This window comes from Melitaea cinxia, chromosome 6, assembly GCF_905220565.1.
Source record: "Melitaea cinxia chromosome 6, ilMelCinx1.1, whole genome shotgun sequence".
Taxonomy (NCBI): Eukaryota; Metazoa; Arthropoda; class Insecta; order Lepidoptera; family Nymphalidae; genus Melitaea; species Melitaea cinxia.
Genome location: NC_059399.1, coordinates 9,554,505 through 9,580,564, shown reverse-complemented (window position 1 = coordinate 9,580,564; position 26,060 = coordinate 9,554,505). Strand labels below are relative to the sequence as shown.

The 26,060-nt window shown below is 31.0% G+C and overlaps 2 protein-coding genes across 2 annotated transcripts; both read right to left on the bottom strand.

Moving 5' to 3' along the window:
- LOC123654571 (flexible cuticle protein 12-like) lies at positions 1 to 1,372 on the bottom strand. Its single transcript, XM_045590471.1, has 3 exons — positions 1,356 to 1,372; positions 1,198 to 1,311; positions 1 to 401 (listed from the first exon to the last, which is right to left on the bottom strand). The coding sequence occupies exons 1-3, from the start codon at positions 1,370 to 1,372 to the stop codon at positions 80 to 82; spliced, it is 453 nt and encodes a 150-aa protein (XP_045446427.1). The 3' UTR covers positions 1 to 79.
- Positions 1,373 to 4,789: 3,417 nt separating this feature from the next.
- On the bottom strand, positions 4,790 to 23,282 carry LOC123654570. Its single transcript, XM_045590470.1, has 3 exons — positions 23,262 to 23,282; positions 19,353 to 19,801; positions 4,790 to 5,035 (listed from the first exon to the last, which is right to left on the bottom strand). The coding sequence occupies exons 1-3, from the start codon at positions 23,280 to 23,282 to the stop codon at positions 4,876 to 4,878; spliced, it is 630 nt and encodes a 209-aa protein (XP_045446426.1). The 3' UTR covers positions 4,790 to 4,875.
- Positions 23,283 to 26,060: the final 2,778 nt, after the last annotated feature.

The window sequence follows — 26,060 nt, the reverse complement described above, 5'->3', positions numbered from 1 at the left end:
TTTGAATGTTCAAATGCTGTCTTTAATTCCCATTCGTAACTCATTAAATATAATTCGTTTTCATGCAGTTATTCGTTTTTCACTTCGGCAAGTGAGCGCCAGACGGATGGAAGCCATTTTCGTCAGCGGTATAATCTACCCTGTAAGTAAGTCCATCTGCGCCAACGTATTCATAAAATCCGGATACTCTGGTTCCTCCTACTGAAGGATCGACAACACCGGATTCACCAGCAGCTATTCCATTTTCAGTCTTAAATTTGTATTGATAGCTGCGGCCGCTTATGTCACTGTCTTGTTCAATTATTCTAGCATAGCCTTCATTTCCATAGTGCTTAGCGTAGACGTAATTAGATGGTTGAGGTGTGGGGGTAACTTCAACAACAGCCGGAATTACCGTCGAGCTAGAAATTACGTTAAAATTAAATTGTTGTAAGATGAATCACTATAACTGTGTTTGCTTGTAAACGAAAAAAAAAAAAAAAAAAAACAATTTCAATTACATGGACCAGTAATACAACTTAGTACTCGAAAAAATTGTCAATTAAATATTCACAGTCAGAGATAACTCAAAGTTGTTACCTTAGAATTTTTGACTAGGTGGACTGATTTCGATCATTTTTTTTTTAATCCAAAGGTGACAAGTCTGACAAGTATTTTTCGAGGTATATTTAATTGTGCGTATTTTTTCGTTGACCTGCGTTGTCCCTCATGACTTTTTACTGGTTTAACCGATTTCATTTTGATGATTCTTGTTTTTATCGAAAGCTAATACTTGTTTTGTAGTCCCACTTAAATTTGATCGAGATTTAATGACTACTTTTGGCTAATTTTTGATAACGCGAATTTACTTGATTATTTTTCGTCTATTTACGTTGTATTACTTGTCGATGTAATTGAAGTCTTTTTATTTCGTTGCGATCAAACACAATTATTTGAGGTCGATTAAAAAGACAAATTATTGCCTGCAAAAAACTAACATTTCTAATAATATAAATCGAAAAGTATGAAATGAATTTTCTAAAGAATTAAGTAAAGGTTTTATTTTATGTATAACTAAATTTTTATATTTTAAACGTCTGACAGAAAAATATTGCAAACACACAAAATGACAGTATTGCTTGCATAGTAGTTTGTCGACAAATAAACATTCTTATTTACAATAGCAAAAAAAATTTAAGATTTTTTTTAATGAATTACCTGCTATCTCTGGTGTATGACACAAGAGGAGCAGCAATTTGTTGATACGGCGTGTGCGAATACAATGGCTGATAAACGTAGTTAGGGTAATAAAAGCTATTTCTTCCCACGTTTCTGTATCTGTAGTCGTATTTTCCATTATTTACTGGGCTATATACGGCAGACTTATCGCCATATAATTCCGGGTGATATTTTCCATCGTCATCAGCCCATATTGTGTTTAGAAGGCCAATAGATACCAGCAAGTACTGTAAAAGAAGAAAAGGTACTATTAACACTAGTCATTGAACCCGCCTTCACACAGATGTATAGGTGACAGGCATATTTATATACCTATATCTGTGTGTAAAATATATTAGTCTCTTTAACAAAATAAACTAAGTGGTTTTATATAAAACTAGCTGTGCCTGCGACTTTGTCCGCATACATTTTTTTTCAAAAAATTATTTTACCTTTTTACGATGTACCTTTTTTGAATTTATTTCTTTTATCTTATCATATTTGAAATAGTAAAAGTTTTTTTTTTAATACAATTGCTCCAAAAGTGGCGTATTGCAGGGACGTATAGCGTTCGGGATGTGGGCTATTACATACTCTGCTTTTTTTTACCTTTCCCTAACTCGTGCGTTCTCTTTCCCAACTGTCAAAATAATGTCTATTAAAAAGAAAAACCAACCATGAAGTTTTTACAAAAAAAAATCATAGAAGTTTTTATGATTCATGCAAATACGTATATTTCTAAAACGAAGCTACTAATTTGTTTCAATATCAGATTTAATGATTTGATTGAATGAGTTTGGTTAGGTTTGATTTCATTTCATCTCATTAAATTTCATTTTCATTTCATATCAATAAAAAACTTCTACTGAAGACTTGGCTGTATGGGCATAGTTCCCTTTGCCTACCAGAATGGGTGAAGAAGAAAAAACTCTGCTTATATTTTACGGTTGGCGCCATTTTTCAGAAATTTTCTTTTTATTATTTTATTAAATTGCTTTATTTTTTGCAACTGTTTTAAAAATATTCGTTCAGTACACGTGCGGAATCGTCATTGCAACTTGTTCCGACTGTCAACCCTCGCCTTCGGCTGCGCCTCGGCTCGGGTAGAGACATTTGTCGGAACTCTTTGCAAAGACAGCCTTTCCACACTTGTAATGAAATATACTATTTTCATACATGTCATATTTATTTTACTATTAAGTATACATAATTTTTAATCATGCGATAATAATGAGTTTAGTTGCGATAATAAAGAGTTTAGATGCGATAATAATGAGAGTTGCGATAACATTCATTCAATGATTGACTTTCTATAAAATAAATAAATACTAAAAACAAAATACGGAAAATTTTAGTCGTTTGCTTTCCTTCTTCATTGATATTGATAAAACCTATAAATTGATATATACATTTTTGTTATTATTTTGTGTGTATAAGTAATTAAGTAGCTAGTATTTATAAGGCCCTAATTTGATAAATAGGTACCTATTATTATTTTTTCTGAATGGTAATGCTCTAACAAGCGGATATATCTTAATAATATTAGTCATCATATCCATATCAGGCATTTTCATTAACAATTTTCATTAAATAAAATACAATCCCATAAAGCTAAGCTAAGCAACAAACTATGATCAAAGAACTTATGCTCAAACTCAAAATGATTCTTACCAAAAACAGATTATTAATTAATTTACCAATCCAACCGTTTTAAGGGAACTCTCTTATCACAAGAAACCAAACAATTTAAGGCATTAAAACTACAGCTGTTTATTATTTAATCACTCATGTGTGTGTCTAAATGACTCATTCATTTCATTTCTTTCATTATCATTAATATCTAAATAGTAGTAGCAAATTTTGTATGAAATTTAATGCTGTTATGTTGCAGTAAAAATACACTTTTTAGATAATAATTACCAAAAAATACTTCAAATTGTCAAGTAACGCCATTTTCACTAATATGTAATTGCAAAAGTAACTACTATCCAAAACAAAAATCTATTATATGTGCAACATGATATTACTTTTTATTACTTTGTATTAACGGACATTGTTAATTAAAACCAAAATCATCTACAATGTAAGCCGTTTTATACGAACAGTTGGCCTTTAGTTTTCTTAGTTATGAAATTTTAGGTATATTTAATAGTTTCTGCGCTCGAATAAGTCCGCTTAGTCATATGCATTAAGATAGTTTAGTACCAGTTATTTATAGAATTAAATATTTGTCTATTTACATTACCATAAAAATAATCGGAGAAACAAGCATACAAACATCGTTTTTCTTATTATTTCATTTAATTTAATATGTATTTCTTATCGCTGAAGTTTAAATGAAATTTTGAGTTAAAAAAAATACAATATATTTTATTCAGAAGAAATCGGCGTACATATCGGTTTGTATTATTTTGTTATATTTCAGTACAAATTATTTGTAATAGAAGTAGATTTTTTTTTTATTTTTTTTTTATTTAGACGCTTGAAGTAATAAGGCTGCGATTACTACCACATTGATTTTATTGAAAATTCGTACAAAAATATAATTTTTTACTTTACTTAACTTGTCAATACTCATAAAATAATTTTGGTAATAATTAACAATCAATGACCTCTGATTTATTAAAAAAAATACTAGTAGAAAAGCAATACTAGACAATATTGGGTATAAAGTTGCATTTTTTTAATAATGGACAGGACGACAGGTTTTTTTATAATACTGGGACATTTACGAAGTTTTTAAGTGCAATATATACAAATTTATAGAAATGGAAAATAGAATTTAAATTTTCATTTTGGCACACTATTATTATTATATATAATATTATTATATACTTCGGGTGTAGTCAATAATAGAATTTGAGATATTAAAATTTTATCAATTAACAAATTGTAATAGGTTAATCAGTTCGTATTAAAATAAAAGTTAATTATGCTAAATATCAGTAAATTTGGAATTTTGTTTACTTTGATTTTATTGTAATCTCACATCGAAACCTTATAGTTGTAACCAACATAATGTATACATATAATATATATAATTACTTACCAAAATAGCCTTCATGTTGAAACCTTACAATACTGTCTCTACAAATACAATGGTAGTCTGTTCAATCTCTCAGTTTATTATATACTATCATCAAACTCAAAAATAGACTATTTATTGCGAGAATCATTACCCCAAATTTGTAGAAATAGCAATTTATTGTTTTCTAGGGTGACATTGAAACTTACGTATTTGGATGCGTGTTAGATGTATTACGCCATTTGGCGCACCCATACAAGAAATTCGATCGAAAAATCATAATAAAATATGCGTCCGCAATGTCTTCCGGTGCCTGCCACTTATTTTCATTTTATTATTAAAATTATAGGAAGATAAAAATTGTAGCATAATATTAAATATAATTACATGAAATAACATGTATATTTATTTATATATGTACCATTTCTATTCATATTTATCGAAAAAAAAATGTTTTGCTATATCATTCTGCTGTTATCTATAGGACAAGCATTAAGATGCAGGAACAGCCGACGGTGTAAAGGATTTTTTATTTATTTATAACATTATGACAATAAAACAAAAAAAAATGTAAAATTGTTTTACTATAATTTAGGTTTCACTTGCATTACACGTAGTCAGAGTTAGGCAACGTTTTTTTTTTTATAAATATATCACTCGCTCACATCTTCAATGATTCTAACGAATACTTCGTATTCTAATTTAACTTTATTTTTCGAAGAATTAGACAAATCACTTAAAACTTTACTTCCTTTGAAGTTATAAAGCGATCCTAATTTTTCTCCCTCCTTCAAATTAAGGTACGGTGGATATCTGAAAGAAATAAAATTATTATATTAGGACATCACATATTCAAATTAAAACTTATAGTTATATAAGATCCTTCAATTTAAAGAAGATTAATGATCCTTCTTTATTAATCGAAAAATGTAGACCCAATACCCTAAGAAATATTCAAAACTCAAAAAAATTGTTGTGCCGAACGCTAGGAATTTTTACGGAGCTAGAATGTTAAACACTATTATACCTGCATTTGTTAATGAACTTCCCGAAGACCTACAAGAGTATATATATACTTGGCACCAACTCCAAAATTATAAAATATTTATTTAATCATTTCTGATTAACTAAATCAAAATACGAATTACTTTGTACTAAGTAAATTTATTTTTCACTTTTTGGTTTCCTGTTTGAAGTCGGTTTTTTTGTTAAAAATTATTTTATTTTACAATTTTTAGTGATGGGTAGACCTAGCAAGGATGCTTTTTGTCTTGTGTCGGGGGTCCGGAAACATACACAATACACAAGCACAAACACCCAGAGAATGACAAACATCTATATGGCCAATACAAATGTCTGTCGCGCGCGGAGATTGAACCCACTAACGCCAGCGCAACAGCCGGTGCTGTGACCGCTGCGCTAACGCGTCGACATACTATGAGTAAAGTTCGCTATCAGGTGTACGTAATAACAACCGGGACTGACAGCCTAGCGTGTTCTCTGAGGCTAGGTTGGGAGATCCACAAGGATTAACAACTAGACCGAAAATAAATATTTGTATTAACATAAATATCCACTCTGAGCGGGAATAGAACCCGCGACCGTCGGTGTTTAGGCGCCGCCGACACGGCACATGCACCATTATATCAAAGCGGTCGTCAAACAGCAAAAGGTAACTGCTGTAAATTGTTGAGAAATTCCCTCGAGTGTTTATGGGCTCCATCATCAAACCTGGTCCTGCGACACAGATGATCACACAGCAGGTAATTGCTATAAATCGTTGAAAAGTTCCCTCGACTATCTTTCGTCTCCATCATCAGACTGAAATGGCACTTATAACTCACACATATGCAAAGTTCTCATCAATAGAAACGAATTAAGTTCAAACAGCTGGTAATTGCTATAAATCGTTAAAGAGTTCCCTCGACTATCTTTTGTCTCCATCATCAGACTGTAATGGCACTTATAACTCATACAGGTGCAATGTTCTCATCAATAGAAACGAATTAAGATAAAAAAGCAGTTAATTGCTATAAATTGTTGAAGAGTTCCCTCGATTATCTTTCTTCTCCATCATCAGATCGACTCCAGACCTTTATTAAATAGTAGTGCTTTATAGTACTTAATGAAAACATGATTAAATTTACTAGACACCCTTACGATTTTTGAAAGTTCTCGATTTCTTTGAGATCCCATCATCAGATCCTGGCTTCCTTATCATGGTACCAAACTATGGATATCTCCTTTCCAACAAAAAAAGAATTATCAAAATCGGTTCATAAACGAAGAAGTTATCTCCGAACATACATTAAAATATATATATATATATATATACGGTCGAATTGAGTAACCTCCTCCTTTTTTTGAAGTCGGCTAAAAAACAACCACCTATATTATAGTAAAATTACTTAGCGCAATAAAGAATATAAATTAAAGGTCCAATTAATAGCTCCAAGTTGACAGTATAGTTAAAAATGTGTAAATATAATCCATTTGATTTTGTTTTAATTGATAAAAACCTTCTTGATTTGTTGGGAGATCTAAATATACGAACATGCAGCGGAATAAGATTAGATATATAATTAACAATTTTTTTTCTATTCTTAAAAAGACGAGACAACACAATATATACATAATAAAATATACATAAATAAATAATTATCTTGTCATGTAATACGTTCTGTAATTTTTAGTACAGTTAATATTGTTTATAATATGTGTATATATAAATGCATGTATGTGTGTATATTTGGTTTTCTTCCTGTTTTCTTTCATTTTAATTCTGTACACCGTTTTTCACATTATCTCCTCCAAGCTGGTTGTCTGGAAGAGATCGCTGTTTAGCGATAAGACCGCCTGTTGTACATTTATTTTTGTTTATTGTTTTATAAATTGTAAACTTCTTTTTATGTGTAAGATAAAGAGTAAATTAAATTAAATTGATTATAGGTAAATATTAATACTGTATCAACTAAATAAAAGTCACATAAGAAATTATGTGTAATCAACTAATGTTACCAATGGCAGTTAATCGTCTCGATAGGCCATCGTTCATACTTTCTTATTTACACGAGGAAAAAAGTGTCTAGTTAGAAAAACACAAATAAATAATTTTAATAATATCATACATATGAAAAGGAGGACGAAAAAAATATACTGCATAACCTAGTAACCTAACAACTTGGTAAAAGATATGTCAGTGGGAGCTTTTTTTTCAAGGTCTACAACTTTTATATTAGTGTTAGAAAAAGTAGCATAAAAACTTCTGATCTTCATAAATAAAATATGAACTGGAACATTCTAATATTTTTATTATGTAAATTAAAACTGTTTTTTGTAGTCTTACAAAATTTGTAAAAAATTATATCATTTTAGTCATTTATAAAGTCTCGATCGCGTTAAAATTTGAGACTAGTCTAATTATCACAGTATTTTCCTAATCTCCATGTAAATTAAGAGACCAGTATATCCAAAGAAAAAATTCTAGAAAAACATTTATATTCTATTTTTATTATAAGGTATCACACTACACAGTCCTCATATCAAAAAGACGTATATTATGAATACTTTATTAAAATAATAATTCTATATAATACTAGCTCTGTCTATGACTTCGTTTGCTGTTGTCTATTTCTCTTTATTACGCAATGCTTAAAAGTTCGGAGTCATCTCGAATATGCTTCGCAGGTTTGGAATCTTTGTTACGGGGGATATATTGATCGAGTTAAGAACGCACAAAAAAGATTCATAAAATACCTATGTTATAAGTTAAAATTACCTTACCACTAGGAAAACTACCTAAATATGTGTAAAGAGCTTCCTATCATATCAACTTGCTAGCCGCCTCAGAGTTGTAATTACATTTTAATAAAGATTATGCATAATGAAATTAATTGCTCAGATCCGTTGAGTAAACTAAAATTCAATGTCCCTACGAAGAGTCTTAGGTATATATTCCAAGTGCAACTTCTATTTATAGACAAAACTCATACAAAGAGTACTCATTTGATCCACATTGTGTAAGCGCTAGTCATTAGGCAACTACGATAGTTTTTTCAAAAGTTGAATTTATACAGTAAAGCTTCTTAGTTATATTCATTTGTATATGTAAGCCTGATGAACTTATTATTACGTAGTTGACGTTAGTGTCGGACCCCTTAAAAACTCTATTTCTTAAATTAATAATTAACCGTGATGACCTATAATTCGATTTATTCCGTATAACATATACATAGAGTCGTCTGTTACTAACGTAAGCAACTTAATGCTTGTGTTATGAGTACTAACCGACTGTTATAACTAACTATTTTTTTATAAACATATATAAAGATAATACACATATAAATATATTAAAATTTTATAAATATATACAGACTCAGGTGGGATAAGAAATTGTGAAATAAAAATTAAATAGAAACATATTTAACCCTTTCAAATTATACTATTCCATTTGTGTTCTCTGATTAATTGTAAAAAATATTAATTATTATTCTCTGATAATTATTCTCTGATAAATTATAAATAATATTAATATTTAATTTAATTATAAATAGTAATGATTGTAAATATATCAAAAATGTATATCATAATGTAGTGTAAACTATTAAATAAATAAAATAGATAAGTAAATAAATAAATAAATAAATATCTTAATACACGTACACGGTCGTCTGTTCCTATGGTCTGCCAGTTATTGTTATTGTACTGGTGTTATAGGTAACAGCCGACTGTTATAGCTATGTGCTGTATATACTATACGCGCTTTAGCCTGTAATATCCCACTACTGGGTATAGGCCTCTTTCCCCATGTAGGAGAAGGATCAGAGCTTAATCCACCACGCTGCTCCAATGCGGGTTGGCGGATATATTCCCGACTATGAGTAACGATCGCTATCAGGTGTACATGATAACAACCGGGACCGACGGCTTAACGTGCTCTACGAGGCACGGTGGGGAGACCCACAAGGACTGCACAAACACCCAGACCACGGCAAACATCTGTATGGCCAATACAAATATTTATTATGTGCGGGGATTAAACCCGCAACCACCAGCGCAATAAGTACAATCCATGGCTGTTACCGTTGCGCCAACGCTAGACTATATATATTTTTTGATAAATATACATAGAAATAATACATAATAAATAATACATAATAAATATATAAATACAAATACAAATATTACACCAGACTCCAGAGCAGAATGCAGGAAGACCACAAACTACATAAACGGGCTAGTCGAGTCTAGACTCTTACGAATACGGTCCGTAATTTTAGTTGGTCTTATAGCACAGATAAAAGAAAAATACATATTATAAAAATATTTTTAATAATCCGATGCGCGAGTCCGACTCGCACTTGGCTGGTTTTTAGTATTCTTACGAACAAAAAAGTTAAAATATGTAGCTCAAAATCTGTAGTAAGTACGAGTATGTACCTTAAACTACCGTGTACTTTCAGAAACAATTATTTACTTAACTTATTACATACTAGGTTTGCCCAGCTATTACGTTTTTTTTTTTTTACCCAGGCACTTAAGAGGGTGGTCTAGAAATTTGGAAAAAAATTTTAGTAAGTATAGTATTTCAAAAGTATACAGTTAAAATTTGGGGACAATATTTTCAGTATTTCATGTTGTAAAACCGATTTATAAGGTCAGCGCCAAACAATCGGTCGGTGCTTCGGTGTTTTTGCCGGAGTTGTAGTAAGGAGAAATATTTTAGTTTTGAGAGCTGAAATAACAGAAGAAATTGAAGTGTTTGAAAGGACTAAGGATTACTATATGGTGCTGGAATATCTGATTAGTCATAAGTATACGTTCAAATCTTATTTTCTTGAGAATTTCCTTGACTAAAATTTCAAACGTGTTTATCTCAAAACTACTTTTTTGACTGGCGCGCGGCAAAAAGAAAGAACTATTCAGTCGATTCCTTTCAAATTTCAATAGCTAATACTATTAAACGAGCAATTCTTGTATATATAAAATCTGAATCTCGGAAACGGCTCCAACGATTTTCATAAAATTTAGTATATAGGAGGTTTCGGGGGAGATAAATCCATCTAGCTAGGATTCATTTTTAGAAAATGTTGTATTATCCCTGTTTTTGGGGAGTGAAAAAATATCGTTAGAATACGAAGGTAAATTTCGCAGCTGTCAATTTAGTTGAAATAGCTCAGTGGGAAATCGGCCGATCGGCATCAACCGAGAAGATCATAGTTTCCCCCCTAAATAATCCCTATGTCCCTGATCAGTTATTTTTTCTTTTTTTTTTTCTAATTGCACCTGTTATTTTTTATTTAAATAGGCAGTTCTTATTTTTTATTATTATGTCGGTAAAATCGAAAAATATTATCATAATAAAATAATCAAAAATATTATTATAATCGATAATTATAATATTTTATCATTATCATTTTTTATTTTAGATCTTTTATATTTATTTATATTTTTTATTATTGTTGGTAAAAAAATATTATTCATATTTTATAAATATGTAATTCGTATTTAAATATGATTTTCAAAAAAAAACACGATTTGCTGAAGCACCTATCAGTTTTTGAGAAGCAATTACTCTCAATTTTGTAATTATGTATTTTGTATCAATTTTTAATTTATCGTTATTGTTTATTTTTATTTTGCGTTAATTCATTATTAATAATTGTGTTTGCAGGCAAACGAAAAAAAAATCGACTTCAATTACATCGACAAGTAATACAATGTAGGTACACGAAAAAATAGTCAAGAAATACGCATTATCAAAGATTACTCCAAAAGTTGTAATCAGATCTCGATGAAAAATGACCACATGATAAACATGGGCTGTCGATAAAGTTAAAAATCATCAAAATCGGTACACCCAGTAAAAAGTTATGCGGATTTTCGTGAGTTTCCCTCGATTTCTCTGGGATCACATCATCAGATCCTGGTTTCGTTATCATGGTACCACACCAGGGATATCTCCTTTACAACAAAATTAGAATTATCAAAATCTTTTCATAAACGACGAAGTTATTCCCGAACATACATTAAAATATATATATTGAGTTTCCTCCGGCCGGATTGAGTAACCACCTCCTTTTTTGAAGTCGGTTAAAAATGACTTCATCCAAACCGGCAGCGAATCATTTTAACTCTCTCTTCTACTACTAATCCTTCACAATTTACTGAAAATACCGAGCTGAGCTCGGTCACCCAGGTACTGTTATTTAATATACTCTATTGCAGGACAAAAAATAAATTTTTGCGTTGCATATTTTTATTTTGTTACATGCAAAACGTGATTAAAAAATAGAAATTTTCGAACTAAAAAAGTCAACAACGCGCCATCTCCAATTTTTTTTTGTTTCTTTTTGTCCTGTGATAAGTGTGTTTATAATGATTAAAAATCCGTTTTGTTTTTTTTTTTTTTTATTTCAGACCCATAGAAGAGCTAAATCATCGCGCGCAGCCCAGGTTTTTTTTAACGCAGGAGACTTCAACGCCATCTTTAAAATAGTCAATATATATATTTTTTCTTTGAAATAGTGCTTTGGATACTTCAATAGCAATAACATAGTCCTTTCAAAGATTCAAAAGTTTCGGTTGTTATTTAGATGTAAAAAAATTGTAAAAACTCATGTAATTCTGAGCTTCTAGACCACCAGGTCCCCGTAACCTTAGCAGTACGATTTATTGTACTATAAATCTAATCATTTTCGCAGCTATACGAAATAATGTATAAGAGTAATTTTAATACAGATTATAGCTATCATTATCCATGAACCCGGAGTGGAGCAGCGTGGTGGATTAAGGTCCAATTCTTCCTTTACGTGGGGAAAAATGCCTATGCCTAGCAGTGGGATGTTATCTTAATCGATAACTATTATTACATTATACGGAATTTGCTACGTACAATCTTAGCCTACAATCTCCAAACGTACACAATTTCATTTAACTCCGTGTGGATCTTGTGCGATGTGAAACAAACAGTCAGAGAAACTTTTTTAACTATACACTATAATGTAAATTTTTTAAATGACTTCCTTCTCGATTACCATCATAAGCCTTTATTGACTCTAATTACAGATAAAGTCTGTTTGCCAGCTTTAGAGTCTGCACTTTCTGGATTTTAAAATATTTGCCTAACAGTAAGTGTTCTTACTTTAGATGATATGATAATAGTTATAAATATATTATAGAATATTATATTGACATTATTAATTTGATAAAAAGAAGGCCAATATTTTGAAATATTTACGCTGCTGTTTTTAAATGTTTTGCCATTTAACGAAATCTTCTATATAATATATATAAAAGCGAAAGGTCACTCACTCATCACGAAATCTCCGAAACTATAACATCTACAAACTTGAAATTTGGCAGGTAGGCTTCTTATAAGACGTAGGCACCCGTAAGAACGGATTTTACCAAACTCGACTCCTAAGGGGGTAAAACGGGGGTTGGAAGTTTGTATGAAAGTCCTATGTTTTTGAAGTAAGAAACTTGAAATTTAAAATATAAGCTCTATAGATGGTGAAAAGGTGTCCAAATAATGTATCTTTATAAATCAACTCCTTTTTGGGATTAAAACGGGGGATCGTAGGTTGACTCACTGATCACGAAATCTCCGAAACTATAACACCTACAAACTTGAAATTTAGCGGGTAGGCTCTTTATAAGGCCTTAACTACCGCTAAGAACAGATTTTACGAAACTCGACCCCTAAGGGGGTAAAGCGGGGGTTGGAAGTTTGTATGAAAGTCCTATGTTTTAGAAGTAAGAGACTTGAAATTTAAAATGTATGCTCTACAGATGATGAAAAGGTGTCCAAACAATGTATCTTTAGAAATCAACTTCCTTTGGGAGTTAAAAAGGGGCGATGGTAGGTTGACTTACTCATCACGAAATCTCCGAAATTATAACAGTCACAAACTTGAAATTTGGCAGGTAGACTCTATAGGTTGTAGACATCCGCTAAGAACGGATTATACTAAATTCGACTCCTAAGGGGATAAAACGGGGGTCGGAAGTTTCTATGAAAGTCCTATGTTTCAGAAGTAAGAGACTTGAAATTTAAAATGTATGCTCTATAGATAGTGAGAAGGTTTTCAAATAAGGTTACTTTAGAAATCAACTCCCTTTTGTGGTTAAAACGGGGTATGGTAGGTTGACTCACTCATCACGAAATCTCCGAAACTATAACAGCTAGAAACTTAAAATTTTGCAAATAGGTTCCTTATAGGGTGTAAACATCCACTGAGAACGGATTTTACGAAACTCGACCCTTAATGAGATAAAACGGGGGTTGGAAGTTTGTATGAAAGTCCTATGTAATTAAGGTAAGAGACTTGAAACTTAAAATGTATGCTTTATAGATGGTGAGGAAGTGTCCAAATAATACATCGTAATCTATATATATAAGAGAAAGGTCACTGACTCACTCATCACGAGACTCAAATACCGCTGGATGGTCCATCCATCCAAGATCGACAAAGATGAAATTTGGCAGGGAGGTAGATTATTGTTAGTAGACGTCCGCTAAGAACGAATTTTGAGATATTCCACCGCTAAGGGGGTTTAATTAGGGTTGATAGTTTGTATGAAACATATACAGCAGCCATAAGTTCGCCTGATAGGTTATTTATACTGCAGCCTGAAAATAAAACTAAAAATGTGGTGTATAGAGAGGTTTTATAAAAATAACTATTAAATTATATTAAATTGTGCCTTTGAAAAAGTTACTAAGAGTGATAAGCATTTCAAGTGACTGAAATAAAAAAATAATTTGCGTTAAGCATCTTAATAGTAATGCATATCGTCATAACCACGCGGACGTAGTCGCGGGCAACAGTTAGTGTATTATAAAAGAAAGTCCCCAAAAGCGTATGTGATCGATTCCCTCAAAACCTACTGAACGGATTTTCATGCAGTTTCACCAATGGAGAGAGGACTTCAAGAGGAAGGTTTACGGAACGGTTAAGCCGATTTTGATGAGAGTTTGCCGGGAAAACTGATTACAACGCGGGCGAAGCCGCGGGCACAGCTAGTAAGTTTAGAAAAACCAAATATGAGTTTACTATTTTATGCAATGTGTTATATGTATGCTGTTCTTTTTTATGTATATTATTATGTGAATATGTTTTTGGTGTATTGTATATATGAGTCTTATACATAGTATATTGTTTTAAATTGCACCGTGTGCCTGTTATATGTTACAAATGTTTCCGTTATAGTTGTATATAGGTTGTCTGTAAGAAATCACTGTCAGTGATAAGACCGCCTTTGCACTTTATTCAATGTTTTTTTTTTCTTTTCTTTTTAATGTTCTTATTGTAAGTGTGCAATAAAGAATAAATAAATAAATAAAGTTCCCTGTCATATCCAACACGAGTGACTCAAATTAAGGAAGAAGTGATACAACTTATATCTAAGATTATTTAATATTTAATATACATAAAAGAAGTAATACTATTTCCTGCATAGTTATAGGAATAAATGTCAAATATAAATAATATCTCGTTGAGTATCTTCATATAATATACATAAGTAAATAAAATGAAAATGATTATTTTGTTTACTTTGTTATTTATTCTGTACTAGCTGTGCCCGCGACTTCGTCCGCGTGGATTTTAACAAAAAAGTTATTGTTCAGTTCACACAGTTAAAAAATAAATAAATTTCTAAAATAAAAGTAGACTGCTCCTTATTACATCAGCTATCTACCAGTGGAAGTCCCGTCAAAATCGGTACAGCCGCTTCAGAGATTAGCCGGAACAAACAGACAGACAGAAAACAATTCTAAAAAAATGTTATTTTAGTATATTTACCGTGTATTGTTATTTTAATATTACAAACAAATACTTTAGATAAATTATGTGTTATGATCCTATTTCACCATATAAAACTCTGCAAAGTTACTTTATTTCCTACTTCTGTTATTATTTATATCCGTAAAAGTTAATTATTTGGCTTTGTCCTTATTAATTTAAAATCACTGCGGTCGAAACATTTCTATTAATTAACCGAGATTATTGAGTTCCGTGAAGATATCGCGTCATTCGTTTATAAATTAGCTAGTTATAATAGTCTCTACAAGATCCTTGCTTTAGTGATAGAATATGCTTGAAATGCATTTAAAATAGAAAACCGGTAAATCCATAACGTATATGGAATATAAAATTAATTAATGAAAATTGATTTTATTGGCATGCAAATGATATGTCACCTATTAACAATCTACAATTAGATACATAATTTTATTCTCATATCATAACCTAAAAAATGTGCGCGCCCGTGTTGAAGACTTACAACGCTGATATAATATATAATAAGTAAATTCAGAATAGTATATTATATGTATTAGCAATCTAGCTTGCTTCTAGATTAAATAGGCTATTTTAAATGAGCCTTTTCAAATTAGATTGTATTCTGGTTCAGAATTTTATTGGCGTACTAACTAGCCAGATTTTATCTATTAAGTATGGAGCACCAAATAATTATGAGTATATATAAATATGCTGCTAATGTATTTTAATTTGTATAACATTAATTTACTCAACATTTTTTTTTGCAAAAAAAATCAAACCATTTAAGTCTTATGGTTTCGAAGTAACATTTACCTATACCATTGTTCAAAGCTTGATGGATTGCTATAGCAAAGATTGCTATTGCACGCCTCGAGGGGCCTTTTTGTTACTCTCACAAAATGAAAAATATGGCAAGGGCTTCCTATTAAAGCTCTATATTTTTAGAACACGCGAAAACTACGTAACCGATCATCAGAAACTTTGTACACATATTTTTGGAGGTATTAGAAGTAACATAGGATACTTTTTACAAAAAAAAAATCAATGCGAGTGAAGCCGCGGGTAAAAGCTAGTATGCTATAAAATACACACTTTTATACAGAACACACGTCAAACTAATACAGCGTATAGCAAAAAAATACGCGAGAACCACCCGACTAGAAAAAAGGTCAGGCTCAACCAGATCGTGTATCTGGATCGGATCAGAATAGAATGAGGTATGCCAAATCCGGCAAGCTCTAACAGGACTCGGTCCGGTCCAGATCAGGATAGCCTAATGTAAAATATAATCAAGTGTGTGGTAAGGCATACTGGATCAGGACCCGGTCCGGTCCAGATCAGGATAACCTGATGTAAAATATAATCAACTATGGTAAGGCATACTGGATCAAGACCCGGTCCAGTCCAGATCAGAATAGCCTGAAAGAAATTACGTAAACTCAGCCTGAATCACGCTATCAATGTTTTTAAGCGCACTTAGCATATAAAAATATAAACGGAAATAAATATCGTAATAATTATGTTAAGTAAAATATTTATAACATCAATTCGCTTTTTTTTATTAAACAATTTTTTCAAGAATATACATTCGTGTTTTTTTAAAAGTCCGGACCGAACCGGCTGATCAGGATGAGACGAGATTTCCTTATCTGGACCCTATCAGGCAATCTCATCTCATCCTGATCAGGTCCACACCAATCATCTGCGTTACATGCCTTATCTAATCCTGATCAGGCATGCCTGGTCCGGTCCTTCTAAGGAAGACCAAAAAATTTCTACTCGGGCACTTGACGAAATAAACTGGTTTTTTTTTATTATGTCAAGAAAAGATTAACTAAGAAACCTATTGAGGCTGAAAAAATCATAATTTTTAAAAAAAATATTTTTAGTGTCTACTATAATAAAATTCCGAATAAAGGCCATCTATAATTAACTACAAGGACCAAATCAACTCATCGAACTTATAATCGCTGTACGGTTGATCATTAGTTCCTAAACAAGCTAATAAAGAGAGGTGTGCACTTTTGGATTTTCCAAATATTTTTATCTATCTTCCAGATATAGAAGTTATAACAATTTACATTTTTGTTCTCCGGAAATCATATTACAATTATAACCCATCATAATATCGTAGTCTATAATAAGCTGGTAAGTCGTTATCTTATTTTAAGCATATAAAAAAATGGATAGGTAATTTTCGTAAAACACGTAACCGCAAAGTGATCAGTAAGGTTTAGTCGCTAAACGTACATTGCGGCTTTATTATTAGCTTAATTTTTGATACAAATTCATGTAACCATGATTTATAAATTTCATTACGAATTTACGTAATGTATTCGTGTGAAACTATTTTTTAACCGACTTCCAAAAAAGGAGGAGGTACTCAATTCGACTGTATTTTTTTTTATGTATGTTACTTCAGAACTTTTGACCGGGTAGACCGATTTCGACAAATTTTGTTTTAATCGAAAGGTGGTATGTGCCAATTGGTCCCATTTAAATTTATTTTAGATCTAACAACTACTTTTCGAGTTATATGTAATAATGCGTTTTTACTTGCCGCTTTTTTCGTTGACCTACGTTGTATTATACCACATAACTTTCTACTGGATGTACCGATTTTGATAATTCTTTTTTTGTTAGAAAGGAGATATCCCTAGTTTGGTAGCATGATAAGGAAACCAGAATCTGATGGTGAGATCCCAGAGAAATCGAGGGAAACTCTCGAAAATCCGCAATAACTTTTTACTGGGTGTACCGATTTTGATAATTTTTAATTTAATCGAAAGCTGATATTTATCATGTGGTTACATATAAATTTTATCGAGATCTGATAACTACTTTTTGAGTAATCTTTGATAACGCGTAGTTACTTGACTATTTTTTCGTCGATCTACGTTGTATTACTCGTCGATGTAATTGAAGTCGGTTTTTTTTCGTTTGCGAGCAAACACAATTATTATTTTTAGTATCGTAATGCATGCAAATAGTTTTCATTACATTACAACTTTACGGGAAGAAAATGGTTATATGCCGTTGCTTAGTATACACTTAATATAAAAATCAGTATTACTCATTTTTGGCAATGAGTTTAAGCAAAGTACACGTGATATTTAATTTATTTTTATAACTAAATGTTACATTAAAATGCTGAAAATAATGATGTATAATACAATATTATAGCCCGTAGCGTGCATTTCATATAGGCAGAAAGGCACTGCCTACCCTGGCATGTTACTAAAAATGATACATTAAACATGAACATTACAATTTTTTTTGAATATATATTTTTGAAAAAGACATAAATTATAATGCAATAAATCCGCTTCAAAAAAACCCGCCGTCATATATGCGATAACAGCGCTTGGTGCGCGTCAACGACGGGCCTTTTATGAAACTTCTGCCTATAATCGCTTAATAAATGTTAGCAATGACAGTAAGACATTATATAATCCTACAATTTTATAATGTCGCGCGCGTCATATGGAATACGAACAAAGTATTGTGTTTTTAACATTGGTCAGTTTAACAACGAAATTAGGCACTGCCTAAGAATAACCTGTCGAATTAAATTGTCTTGAATTCGATACCGTTTGTACTAATAATTATGATTTTTGACACGGTCGCGTAATCGCAACATTCCACAGAGTAATTTTAATTTTTCGTTTGTGCGTTCTTGTTATTAGTGAAAATATTAATATATTAGTGATGAATAAGTTAACTTGTGAAATATATAACGGAGACGTGTGTTTGATGAAAGTAAATAGTGCATCGAAATTCAACACGTTCGATTTTACAGATAAATTAAAAATTGTTCAGGCGTATCGATTTAACTGCCTACCCTGTCTACAAACTTTATGCACGCCACTGATTAGGTATAGCCCATTTAGGACACGCGATATAACAGAAAAGCTGTTTATTGCTCGTTATGTAAAATTAATGTTTCTCTATTTTATTCCCCGGGGGCGTCAAAATATGAAAAAATAAATTTACTTAAATCACAATTTCAAATTTAGTATTATTAATTTAAAAGTCATTAAAACCACTGACTTATAATTTATTTGAACCGGTCATAATAAAACACGCATGTATATATCATATATATATGCTCTTACATATATCACACGTTCAAAAAATAGAAAGATTGCTCTATTTTATAATTAATTTTCCACAAAACATCGAACAGCGACCTCGAACCGGAACGTATAAAGGTTAACTATTTAATAACGGATGAGCACATGGAGTAGGGGGAAAATTCGCATACCTCATTAATTAAAGCAAAATTAAAATACACTAACGACCTTGAATGAATATATTAATAACAAATTAAGATAGATACTCACTGTGTTACAATTTCTGTTGTATTTTTAGATTCATTCTCTAGGGGTTCACACTTCAGAGCGACTTCTTCATCCGGCTTTATTTTATCAAAGTTATTGAAACTTGAGCTGCTAACTAAACCATCTTTAAGACCAAGGCTGTCTGGCGATACATATTTACTAATTAACGCTTTTATTACACTATATAAGAAGGGGTAGCGAGGAGCGTATATTTGGAATCCAATGTAATCATTGGAATCGCCTCTTTCCAAATGTCTGTACGTTCCATCATAAGGATACACTCCTTGTTGATAAATGTAGTTGTACTTTCCCTCATCCCCGGGAATATATTTGCCTTCATCTAAGGGCCTGTAGTATTTCCCATCGTCATAAAAATCATATGTTTTATGTCTATATTTTCCATCGTCGAATGGCGAACACTGAACAACGGCCCATATTGATAACACGAACGCCTGAAATGAATCAGAAGAATATATCTGCAACAGTATCATAAACCTTTATCCTCTGTTGTTCTATGCTAATCTTAATTCTTTCTGTGTACTTATTTATAGTGGTTTTATACTATTTTGATAATAAAAAGTAAAATAGTGAGTGAGTGAGTGAGTTAATTTTAAATCTTTAGTATAGAGAAGGCGACAGCGTGAGTTAAACGATAACAAAATTCATTTATTTTGTATTTATCTAAAATAAGAATTAAAATAAAAGCTATAGACTCTGATTAAAATATATTATTCGGTACTTTAAATTCAACAAAACCTATGTCTTTAAGGTAGGCTATATGACGCAAAACGTCATTCCAGAACTCGTATTATCTAATAAGATTGTACACACAACAAAATTTAATTGATATTATATACAAAATAATTAATCCAAAAGTACACCTTGATATATATATATATATATATATATATATATATATATTTGGCAACCTCAAATACATGTATTAGAAATTTTGTGAAATTTACTTTTTTTAACAATAAATATAGTATTCAAAAATTTACTGTAAAATAAATACATACATTCAAAAATTTTCAAAGGACACCTACTATATCTTTACTCTTAGTAACATAATTGATAGTATTCAATACAGTTTAAACCAAATAATTTTAATTTTATTCTACATTGTGATTCTTTATTATCATTTAATAACCATTTATAAGTACATACCGTCAATTTAAATATAACTATACGTTATTACATAATTATAATGTCGTGATTTGAGTCATGTCTACAAAAATATCAACTATAGTCCTTTTTCCGAATACTGTTTTAAAATCTAAATTGGTATTTGGAACTATAGGTACTACAGCAAGAAATTTCATGTTTCTTCATGATTTAACGGGATGCACATCTGACCAAGCTTGCAGAGCAAACTTTCAACTATCAATTAAAAGTATTATTTGTATAAACTTTAAATCTATTTTGAAAATAAATGTTATAAGTAAGTCATTCAAGCTATTTGTATTTTTATATATTATGTTTACATATATTTGAGTATATGTGTATGTAATATGTATATGTATGTATATTTACGTGTATGATTATATGTATATATTATGTATGTAGACCTCCACGCCGTCTAATTCTTTAGTAATGTCCTTTTCATGCTAGAGGTTGTCTGGAAGAGATCGCTCTTTTAGCGATAAGACCACTTTTTGTACATGTCTATATTTTCTTTTTCGGTGCAAATTTTTTCTCTGATAATGTATAATAAAGAGTATTTTTATTTGTATTTGTCAGGGTAAGTCAAATAGACGCACTGAATGTTTTATATCTGTAACACAATATTTTTGTTTTTGTAAACAAATACCCCGAGAGTTAAAAATCGTTATTGACGTTTTTACAGGTTTACATTAGGTTTGTGGGTTAAATAAAATAATGTTTATCATCAAAAAAAAAAAAAAAAACTAAAAGATTTCTTAGTATATCCCGAAGCTCTGTATGAACTAAAGTAGCCCTGATAACAAAGATAACCTTAAAATAGTAAACAAGCCATTAACTAGGGATATTACGGAAATGAAATTTTCGATTCCGGATATGAATTCGAATATATCGGATTAGTTTCGAATAATATAGTTACGAATACTAGAGCTTGAATAAATTTTCAAGTAATATAAATAATAAACAATACCTACAACTAATTCGTGCTGGTAGTGTGTACTCAATCAGGCAGAAATAAAAACATGTCAAAAAATACTATGTTATGAACTAATCTGATTTCCCCTATCTGAAATTATTCGAAACTTTCATATTTTCTGTCTCTTCAATTATATTTCTGTCTGGTCAACATAACAGAAGATCACATCTAAATAACTGCGCTCAAGTAGTATTGTGTTCCCGTGGTAAATAAGGTGACCAGAGCTCCTGAGGAGGGGCAGGGGTAGGGTTGGCAACGCGCTTTAGATGCTTTTGGTGTTAAAGACGTTTACAGGCTACGGTAACCGCTTACTATCAGGTAAGCCGTATGCTTATTTTACTTGCTTTCGGTACGAAAAATATGGTAATAGACACGATTTAAAAAGCATCCTAATAATCCTACAATAAACTTTCGTTTTTCAAATTATCTTCGAACCAATTTTTTATTGAATTAGATTTCATCTTCGCAAATATTAGTAGTAGTAATTTTGTTTAGAAAATGGATGCATTTTGTTTCAATTAACACATAAATCATGCTTTTAAGGAGTTCACAAAACGAATTCCTTGCATCCCCTTAAAAAATTATAGAAATAATAGGATCAATAATAATGCCTCAGTTATATTGACAGTAAGCACATGACACAAATGAAAGTAAACACGTCATCATTTTGTATCACCACACATATTGTAACACAGCAAGCATAGAACATAAGGTTAGCTCACCACACATATTGTAACACAGCAAACATAGGACATAAGATTAGCAGCAGACTCTCCAGCAGCCACAGAAAAAATTCGTATTAAATAAATTAGGGAAATAAATGTTATTCTGGCTCTAATTTAAAATATCTTAGTCATAAAAGAAAAAGGAACACTTTAAAAATATCCCTCAACGAATTACTACATACAAAATCGGGATTTAAACATTTCATCCAAAAGCATAATGTAAAATTTCACACGCTTGCGGTATGAAATCAGCCTATGTATTATTTTGTTTTAATTCATTCAGTAGCTTTAGCGTAACGCGCTCCCAAGATCCATATAGAAAAATAATCAAAAGTAAAAAATACTTTCAGCTTCGGTATCTACTATAGAGAGCTCCAAAAAAGCCTAAATATCTTTAAGGTGAAGAATTTCAATCAATCAATCGATCAGCTTAACCTATTGCAGTCCACTGCTGGACATTGGCCTCCCTAAGTTCGTAATAATAAGTAAAGCATTTATTTATTATTATTTACTTAGGATTACAGTTTTGTTTAAAGCACAGATATTTCATTGCTGCTATCAGCTGAGTGGCGGAAACTGCAAATCTTTAACAAAAATTAGTCTAAACTCCTTTGTTATTATTTAAACAAAATATGCTTACAAAAATATAATTAAGTAAACACGCGTAAGTAAATATGTTTAGTAATTTTCGGTGATATTTATCTGAGAAGGACTGATAAAATTCAACTATAATAATACTAAAACAAGTATTTTAGAATGATCAAGAATAAAAAACAGTCTATTAATTTAAATTCAATTAAGTTTAAACCGTTTTAACGTTTCAACATATTTGTCATAAAACTTGATTAAAACTATGTGACCTATGACCTCTATCTTACGTAAATCAACCAATTTTTATTATTCGATTTAGCTACAAAATATTTAATTTAAACTTTGAAAAACATCTAATATTTTTTTATTTACAATACAAAATATAAAATCACTTAGATATCAAATTTTCTTCTAAAACTGGTATATAAATTTAATAAATCATATAATAATTATACTTACAAATTTCCCAACTAGATGCATTTTGTTAAAAAGGTTCAGATTTTGCTACTTTCCAATTATTTCAACCACAGTTTTTAAAGCCTCAACTGGTACAAGTTGTTTACTCCTCAGGTTATGTTTTGAATCTGAAACTAGATCAAATAATGTGTCATAAGTAAGCCATGATATATAAAAAGATAACAGCCACTATTCGTCAAAAAATATCTTATTCCTCATTGCCTTCATTAACATTTAGATGTATAATAAATTTGTTTCGAGACATACCAAAAGTGGATCAGAATCCTAAAATCAAGTGTGACGAGGTCAAGCAGAAGAATTAGCATAGCTCATGGCATTATAACAACTAGCATCGAGCGTGCGTTATTGTAATGGTCACTCACTTTTGCACTACCTTCACGTCACTAAACACAATTTTTTAATACTAAGATACCTGACTGACACTAGTAGCTTCGAGGCGACCGACTTATAAGAGGATCGTATTTCTCATAATTATGAGAAGCTTCTTCACGTATCGATTTGAATAAAATAAAAACCAGCCGTCGTTAAGCCCAATGTTATAGGCCATGAGCTGCTGCGTTCAGATGACCTTACATTAGGTACATGCATATATATTATTCATCTAATTACGCTGCTACGGCACACTTGCGTATACTATTTACATTATGTACATTTAATCAAATAAAAGTGTCAACATTCGTGGCCAAGTATTACAATAGTTAATAAAAATTATTTAATAGATAATTAAAATAAGATCTATTTACCTAATCCGGTTGCCTTCACGTCCGGCACACATGTGATATTTTAGTGACAATTAATAAAAAAGAAACAAATTAATGTTTTCAAATGTCAAATCATCATTCACTTAAGCAACTGGGTGACACACTCAAAGACTTAAGGTTAAAATGAACAGAGATGTGTATCACATTTATTTATTATTAGTAATATCGAGCTCTATTTTAAGTAGTTTGACAGGAGCGTCACAATCTGTTAATATTAATTATACTCAATAACTAATTATATCTATATAGCACACACTATATATTTTTGGTTACACTATAAAATTTCAACAAATGGTACATCATACACCATACTCTGCTGACCTATTCATCTATATATATAATAATCTCCTGTCACAATGTTTGTCCGGGCTAATCTCCCAAACTATTGGACCAATTTAAATGGAATTTTGTACATATATTTAACTTTGTACAACTTAAATTATGGACTACAAATTTGTTAAATTAATTTTGTGTCGTTTTTCATTAAATATATTTATTATATTTTATCATTATTTATATAGATTTTGAAACTTCAATGGCTGAAATATGAAACTATAAACTGCAAGCTTCGCCTCGGAATTTTTTTCGCAAACTTTTCGAACCCGTGGGAATGTCGCAATAAAAAGTGGTCTATTTGTTATTCTGGATCAGTTCATTCGATTTTGCGTGAAAAAGTAACAAGCCTGCATCCATCGTCACACACTTTTGTATTTATAATTTTACCAGGATGTTAAATATTATAACTTTTAATGTATGGGTAGTAAGTAATTAATTGCAAATTATTTGTCATAATAATGTCTAAATGAAAAAAAAATTTTTTTTTGATCGTTAAACTCCAATTATGTTTATGTTATAAATATTGAATACTTGGACAAATGTGAATGAACTTACTTGAGAATCGCTATGAAACGAAGCGACTGTAACTGATTACTCAATAAATAATTATTATTTTGTGCTGAAATAATTCGGTTCCACATCGGGATTTTTAATAATAAAGTCTCAGACTTTTTAAACATCCTTTCTTTACCAAAAATATTACCCACTGACAATCTTATGTTTAGTAGTTTATGAATATATGTGACTGCAGATTTCTTACTAAATTACAATATATTTTTGAAATGAAATGAAAATATTTATTTCACCACACACACAACGAAAGTCAAAAATAATATAATTTACAAAAAAAGCACTTGATAATAATAAACAAATGTTAAGGGAGCAAAAACATCAAGCATATCATATCATCAATAATTACATTAGGTACATTACAAACCTAGTTAGTAGTGTTATAAGCAACCTTAACGTAGTCAAAATAGTCAAAATTAAGTTACTCAAAATTTCTAATGCCTCGGTAGATCTTTCCTTCCTACTATATCCTCGACTTTATTAAATATTACAATAAATAAGATAAGGTAATGTCCCTAATGTAGGCCGAAAAAAAAAAGGACGAGGAAAAGCACTGTCGGTACTCTTTTCAAAATTTAAAGTCATATACAAGACAAAAAAGCAACAACTCGAGTAGAAATTTTTCGTGTTCCTTAGAAGGGCCGGACCGGGCCAGCCTGATCTGGACCGGATAAGGTATGTAACGCAGAAGCTTTTTTTTACTAAACAATTCTTTCAAGAATATACATTAGTGTTTTTTTAAAGAACCAGACCGAAGCGGCTGATCAGGATGAGATGAGATTTTCTGATCTGAACCCGATCAGGAAATCTCATCTCATCCTGATCCGGTCCAGATACATGATCTGGTTGAGCCTAACCTTTTTTCTAGTCGAGAATACTGTTGTGTGACCATAAAATGATCAGGAAAAACACGAGACAGCGAATCGTGTAAACCAAAACCACCACGTGCCATCTGCTCACAATATATGTAACTGTATCTATTTACAGAGCGGGTCATACACATAGCCTGATCGAGCTTTATAAAAACCCATGACTTTTCATCATTATGATATTCATTGATGTTATAATCGGCTTTATTAGATAAAGCTCGCTTGATATTTTTTAACCGACTTCC